Source organism: Solanum verrucosum, unplaced genomic scaffold (genome assembly GCF_900185275.1).
Source record: "Solanum verrucosum unplaced genomic scaffold, falcon-dt-bn FXZP01000103.1, whole genome shotgun sequence".
NCBI lineage: Eukaryota > Viridiplantae > Streptophyta > Magnoliopsida > Solanales > Solanaceae > Solanum > Solanum verrucosum.
In genome coordinates, this window is record NW_026020048.1 from 6,643,198 (window position 1) to 6,650,371 (window position 7,174).

Consider the following 7,174-nt stretch of genomic DNA (forward strand, 5'->3'; position numbering starts at 1 on the left):
GTTTTCCCTATACTGAGCGTTGTCCATTGTGCTCTTTATTAAATTAAGATTTGGAGGAGGTACTTATCACTCCGCTCTATTTTGTACTCTCTTCATCGGCCTGTTCCAATTTATGTAGCACACTTTCTATTTTATTCTGTCCAAAAAAGAACGTCTATCCTTTTATAATTAGAAATAATTTGACTTTAAAATTTCGTTTCTATCCTTAATGAAATGATTCATAGCTATACGAATTGTCAAAGAGGATTTTAGACCTAGCATCACATAAATTAGCTGGACGGAGGGAATAACTGAAATGTAGAAAAATCTGGGTACTGAGAAATAAACACTCTTGTATTATTATTGTAATTTCCAAAACTTTAGGACGGGAATAGAGTGAACGAAATCTAAGTGGAAAAATGTTATTACTTGTATGAGATTATACAATAATGATCTGTCATTGCATTGACAGGAAAAAAATCCAAGAAGCTTATGTTTCAATCTCTGGATAAATAATTAAACTTTTACAGCTGGAGGAAAAAAAATAATCATGAACTCAAGATATTTATACGAAGTATTAAGATCCACAAAAGAATGGAAACAAGATATAAAACAGGATGTAATTATTGAGTTGAAGTGTCTCTTGTCAGCACCTATGTTCTTCCTTTTTCCATAACCCCCCTCTGAATCCTGCATCTTCAATTGGAAATACCTCTAACTCGGGGCACCAGCTAGCCTTGAGTATTCTTAACGAAGGCATCACTCGATTCACTGCTGACCACTCCAATCTCAAATCAGTTAAAGCTTCCAACATTAACCCCTCAATTTTCCAAACAGTACTGCGATCACCCCAGAAGTTCTCGTGCATTTCTTTCATATCACCTGAAATGATTGACATATATCGCAACATGGGGAGAGATGTGGGGTTAAGCCATTCAGGACTTATTTTACCTGGATAGAATTTGAGAATCAGCTCATGGAGTTGTCGAGGGGGATAAAGTTTACCAAGTTTTGTGACTAGTCCATCATCTTGACTGTCAAAGCAACTTATTGTCAAAAATTGAAGTTCTTGGAGACCTATGAGTGCGTTCCCCTCATCATCGCCAATCTCCTCATCCTGAGTTAGTCTTAAACTGAGCCTTCTCAGTCGAGTAAGGCTTCTGAGTTCAGAAATACGACAACCTCCAGGCTGGCTTAATTTTGCAGGCTTAAATCCAAGCAGTACTTGAAGATTGGAAAGCCTACTCAATCCTTTTGGCAGGTACTCAAGTGACCCACAGTGGTTCAAATCTAAAACAGCTAGTTCCACAAATGTTAAAACGCAAGAGGGGAGCATTTTCATATTCTGGCAATAGCTGAAGTCCAAAATCTGTAATTTTTCAAGATTGGATATGGAATCTGGAACACCAATCAACGGGTGTGTATTGCTTAGACTGAGATAAGTAAGCTGTTTGGCAGATCCAATGCCTTCCAGCAAACTTGAAAGAGGCACATTGAAAATTGATTTCGACAGATCCAGTACCTGAAGATGTCGACTATTGCAGAACTTCTTGGCAATATCAGAAGAGATTTTGTTTACTTCACCACTCTTGGTGGTTGTCAGCAGTGCTCGTAATTTTCGATTGCTCAGTAGTTGCTTCCCATTCATCGCACTATTAATACCCAAATGCCGACAATTTACATCAGATGGGGTGGAAAATGAATCATCGTCCGCAATTTTGATCACCAAATCACGAACCATATCATGCATTTTGCAAGTATGGATCACACCATTGTAAGCCTTATCAACAACTTCTATCAAACATCGATTGGATAGTTGCGAGAAACAATCTTCTCCAACTTCAGTTGATAACCTACCACTTCTCAGAGGGATGAAACTTTCTCCGATCCACCAACGGATCAGCTGGTCTTTAAGTATGACACAATCCTCAGGAAAGAGTGAAAAACAAAGGAAACAGGATTTTAAGTATGGAGGGAGTTCATCATAGCTCAACTGTAATGAAGCCATCACTGAGTCATCATTTTCTTTCAATTCATCGCGGAAATGATTTGCAATACGCATCCATTCATGATAGTAAGGTCGTTTACAAAGCATCACTCCTCCTACTGCTTTGATTGCTAATGGAAGACCCTTGCATTTTTCCACAATCTCCTTTCCCACATCCTCCAATTCAGGAAAATTGCATTCACCTGCAGTTGCTGCAAATGCAATCTTCCGGAACAGTAACCAACTGTAGTGCTCATTGAGGAACTTTGGCCAGTGTGTCCTTGCTTCTGTGACTCCCATCTTGCGAGCGACTAACTCATTTCTCGTAGTTACAATAACACTGCTCCCATTACCTTTGGGTAGTCCAGAATAGATTTTCTGCCACCAAGCATTGTCCAAGCTCCAAACATCATCCATGACAATCAAAAACCTCTTTCCTAAAAGGTACTGGTTTATTTTTCTTAACAATTCACTCTGGTCGTCACCAATGCATGCATCTCCCAAACTCTTTAATATGCTTCTCATGACTTGTTCCTCAGTAAATGTTTGAGAAACAGACACCCAAATTCTCCTCTCAAAGTGATTCTCCATGCTTCTTTCATTGAAGACTTTCTGAGCAAGAGTGGTTTTCCCGAGCCCTCCCATACCCACAAATGCAATGGCAAGTAAACCATCACTTGCTTCAAATAGCCAATCCTTTATCTTCTCTGTGTCACCTTCCAAACCAACTACCTGAGTGTGGTCATAAAGGGGAGAAGTCCATCTTGTCATTAGATTATCGTGTGCCTCCATACTTCCTTCATTCATAAGTGGCACCTTAAGGTATGTCGAAATGTTTTGCTTTATTTCCGAGATCTTGTCATTGATTTCAGCAAGTCGCTTCCCAGTTTGATGGCGATGAGATAGCCTTTTGGGATGTAAGCGCGTTGAGAATCTATTAGACCCATCACTATCTGCTGATTGATTCTGGCAGTCCTCCAGTATCTCTTCAGCTTCAAAGATTAAGTCTCTCAAACAGGCCATGACCGTTTTAAGAGTGGTGTGTTTCCTCTTGAGCCTCTCTGCATCCTTGAGAAAGCTTTGCATGAATAACAGTTCATTCTTCAGTTTTTCAAACTGTTGTCTGTGTTGACTTAGAAATCTGCTTTCCTCAGTGAGAACATTTAGAAGTTTCTCCAAGAATACAGTTACCACTGCATCCACCATTTCTTCTGCTTCAAATTTCTGAAATGCGGCCCAATGAAATTGGCTCACCTGATAAAACCAAAGAAACAAATTATTGCTAGGGGGCAAGTGCGGAGGAACTCAAGGATATACTGTTGATTTCACATTGCCAGTTTCATAAACAGCAAAAAGCCTCTCTACCCCACAAATGTGGTGATAATGTCCGCCTACATCCTACCCTCCCTGGACACCACTTGTGGGACTACACTGGATATGTTGTAGTTGTAGTGAACATGAATATTGTTTTGCAATCAAGTGTTACCTCCAACAAAACGAAACATCTAAGTCTGTCAAGGACTATGATATCTTCTTGACACACACTTACGCCTTATTAGTTTTACCTTGTAAGAATAATATAATCCCAAGATTGAACTAGTAATACAATTTCTGGTTCAATTTATTTTCCACATTAACAATATATATAACCCGGATCTAGTTTTTTTTTTAATATCTGGGATAGTATATGAAGAAAAAATAAATGTACTACTAGCAATACCTGAATAAAAGAACCTAAAATGGTGCTAAAAATTACCCTTTTAAGTAAGCAGCCTTGTTTTAGTAATGAAGGAGACACAAATTTAATACTACAACTTATTCTTAGACTTGGACTCTAATCCCCAATCTTTTAGTAAAAACTACTCCATGGGTTATCACATAACAACCCATATACTATTATTCACCGAATCATAATCTATATATGTACTATAATTCTGCCAATCAAGTCAACCGAATCTTGATGCTGTTCTATACTAAAAAAAACACCTAAGAACGAGTAATTTTTAGAGTCAAATTTTCGATGATAATCTACGTTAACAAGAATAGAAGACCAAATTAATTGTTCAGGAAAAAAGGACTGGTAAGAAAATTGAGACGCTTACTTGTGAAAGAGGAAGATGCTGCCACAGTTGTGAGCTTGAGAAATTCAACTTTTCAAAGTTGCAGTGTTAAAAGGAGGAAGAAAAGGAGGAAATTAACAGAGAGACTGAAAAATGAGTAAAGGAAGAAGATGAGAAATTGAGTGAAACGGGGGCCAACACGGTTCCAAGAATCATTCCAAGTCAAATGGGTCCTCTCACCAACGGGTCGACATTGTAAGTGTGATAGGATATTGAAAATTTTCGATTTTTTAAAATACTAATTTCAATTGACATAGAGTAGTCAATATTGGAGTAATATTTATGAATCGCATATTTAATTATAGAATTCGATATTAGTGGCTAAACACCTACATTAATTAACTTATAGTAAGCACTTTTGATTTATTTATGTATTTACTAAATGCCAAAAAATCTTATGGGTTCAAAATCAAATATTTCATCTTATAAGCTCTTTTAGTTTGACAAGATTTTTTTATTACTAGTATTTTGTTTCTCATATCTTTTTTAATTTTCTAATTACTCATTCTTAACCATATCTAGACAAGTACATAATTTTAAAAAGAAGAAGCAAGAATGAAACTGTTAACCTTTCTCTTAAAATATCTTTAGTCCAATACTCCAATGTGAAAAGAGACAAAGAAAGCAGCTGAATTTTGGTAGTTGGAGGACTGAAATTATAGTCTTGGTTAAGAGTTACTGGATTACTACATTTCTCAGCAGTAGTAAATTGACCATGTTTTAAGAGTCGTTACTGCAGTGACTACTACAATTGATTCGAAAAATGCTAGTAATACTGTACTAAGATAACATTAGAACCATGACAAGTTCCTGAGAACTTGTTACAATAAACATCTGCATTGCCAATTGCCCTGATCTCGAAAGTTAAGAAATTTCTTTACTCGTTACCGTGCACTTATATATTTGATCAAAAAAACAAGTGAAAAGTGCATACGTTTACACATTAAGCATCGGGAAATTGCACTAGTATAATACCTACATTTGCCCATCTTCCTTTACCCTTACCAACGCGCCCCTCGTCCTCTATTCGGTCTTCCTATTCTCATTCTTCCTCTCCTTTGGTTTCTCAAAGTATGTACCAACACTTCAGTTCTCAGTCTTTTAGCTTCTTGAATCTCACCTCCATCAACCTTTTCATCCTCAATATCGTCCTTGTCATTGTCTTCTGGTGTGCTAGGACTCTTCTCCTCCTTGATTTCATTGGCTTCAGCCGCTTTTCGCTTGAGTAAATTAAGCACTCCCTCAAGGACAACCTCAGCATCCTCACTTCTCATCAGTTCCTCTGCAACTTCTGCAGGGGTAACCTCTACATTCTTGATTAGGCCTTCAATCTCCCCGAATAGTCTATGATCAGATACACCCAAGTAGTTAAAAGCCAGAATCTTGAAACTCTGATTAGTACAATAGGACATATGAATATGCATATCCATTCGACCAGGTCTCAACAGAGCAGGGTCCAACTTCTCCTTATGGTTGGTTGTAAATACAATAATTCTTTCATCCCCACAATTGGACCACAATCCATCAATGAAGTTCAACAAACCCGATAACGTTATCTGCACAAGAAACACAAAAATAACAATGAGATTTTGACTCAATATTAAAGCATTAAACATTTTTAAAAAAAAAAAAAAAAAACTAACAGAAGAGGAATAAAGTCAAACCTTAGTGTCAGTGGGTTGATGCCCAAGATTTCGATCGTGCATTTCCACACTACAATCAATATCTTCAATCACAATAATGGATCGATTCGAAGTGGAAATCAAAATTCTTCTCAATTCCGAATTAGAATACAAACTGGTGAGTTCCAAATCATATATATCGAACTTCAAGTAATTGGCCATGGCAGCAATCAAGCTAGATTTCCCTGTTCCAGGAGGTCCATACAAAAGATACCCTCTTTTCCAAGCCTTACCAACTTTCTTGTAAAAATCCCTCCTTTTTACAAATCTATCAAGATCCTCAATTATCATCTTCTTCATTTCAGGTTCCATAGCCAAAGTATCAAAAGTTGCAGGATGATCCAAATTTATGGAACCCCAAACCCCACCACCCCCACCTCCATACCCATACCCATCATCATCACTACCACAAGGACAATCCCTTGTATATAATTTCACAGCCCTATCATTATCTTGAATTTCTTTAGCCTTTGTCAACACAAAGGGTAAATACTCATTCAAAACACTTTCTTTAAACTTCTTATTAAAACTCAGCTCAAAAAATCTTTTTTCTGGGGTAAACCCATGTCTTTCTTGAGGCTCAACAGAAACCAATCTCCATTTCATCTGTACGACGCCGTATACATCAGTGATCTCCTCATCCTTCTCTATGCTCACGTTGATGTTTTTCTGTTTAGGGGTTTTGTGGGCCCGGACTTTGTCGGCGTTTGGACCGATCTTGGTACGGAGGTAAATTTCGGCGGCCTCATAAACTTGATTTCGGGTCATTCCACACTGTTCATCGACGATGATGGTGAGTTGGGTAGAAAGTGGAGTGAAGAGATAACTGATAGCTGATTGGATATATGTCAGGAGTGATTTTGGGATGAGATCGTTAGCCATCGTGCGAACAAGCATCATCGACGCCGCAAGAGAAGCGTACGCCGAGAATAAAGTTGATGCTGTGTTCTGCATTTTTGAGACGTCGTACATTTTCGGCGTTTTTTATTAGGGGAATTGAAATGTTAATTGGGTTGCCGGAATACAGTGAAATCCGGTCGCCGATGGATTATGGACAGGATGATTTTGAAGGACAGGGATAGGTGGAGACTATTTATACGCGGGAAGCTTGAGGATTTCAACAACTAAATTGGGCGATGAACGAGCAAACTTGGTCGCCACGAATATATGGGTAGATGTTAGCTGGAATATTATTATTTACTCCTTACATTTCAAGTTAATTAAATTGTTGCACCCTTCAATAAGAGAAAAAGATTATAGTCAAATCTATGATTAAAATAACCAAACATTAATTAATAACTAAATTCAATACTAACTAATGAAGGGTAAAATTGAAAGAACATTCTAAACATAGTCTTAAAAATTGAACAATTAAGTTAATTTGAAAAATGAAAAATATCTCAACA

At 37.5% G+C, this 7,174-nt stretch overlaps 2 protein-coding genes across 2 annotated transcripts; both read right to left on the reverse strand.

Annotated features, from left to right (window-relative positions):
* Positions 1 to 387: 387 nt before the first annotated feature.
* Positions 388 to 4,252, reverse strand: LOC125822125 (disease resistance RPP13-like protein 4). Its single transcript, XM_049501496.1, has 2 exons — positions 4,069 to 4,252; positions 388 to 3,220 (listed from the first exon to the last, which is right to left on the reverse strand). Exon 2 carries the CDS (start codon positions 3,170 to 3,172, stop codon positions 626 to 628), a length of 2,547 nt encoding a protein of 848 aa, XP_049357453.1. The 5' UTR covers positions 3,173 to 3,220; positions 4,069 to 4,252; the 3' UTR covers positions 388 to 625.
* A 592-nt stretch (positions 4,253 to 4,844) lies between these two features.
* Positions 4,845 to 6,740, reverse strand: LOC125822494 (AAA-ATPase At2g18193-like). Its single transcript, XM_049501895.1, has 2 exons — positions 5,751 to 6,740; positions 4,845 to 5,642 (listed from the first exon to the last, which is right to left on the reverse strand). The coding sequence occupies exons 1-2, from the start codon at positions 6,738 to 6,740 to the stop codon at positions 5,088 to 5,090; spliced, it is 1,545 nt and encodes a 514-aa protein (XP_049357852.1). The 3' UTR covers positions 4,845 to 5,087.
* Between the last annotated feature and the right edge of the window lie 434 nt (positions 6,741 to 7,174).

Coding starts and splice junctions, on each gene's coding strand:
- LOC125822125 (XM_049501496.1), bottom strand. CDS start 3,172: ATGGTGGATGCAGTGGTAACTGTATTCTTGGAGAAACTTCTAAATGTT.
- LOC125822494 (XM_049501895.1), bottom strand. CDS start 6,740: ATGTACGACGTCTCAAAAATGCAGAACACAGCATCAACTTTATTCTCG. Junction 5,643..5,750: donor ATCAACCCACTGACACTAAG/GTTTGACTTTAT, acceptor TTTCTTGTGCAG/ATAACGTTATCGGGTTTGTT.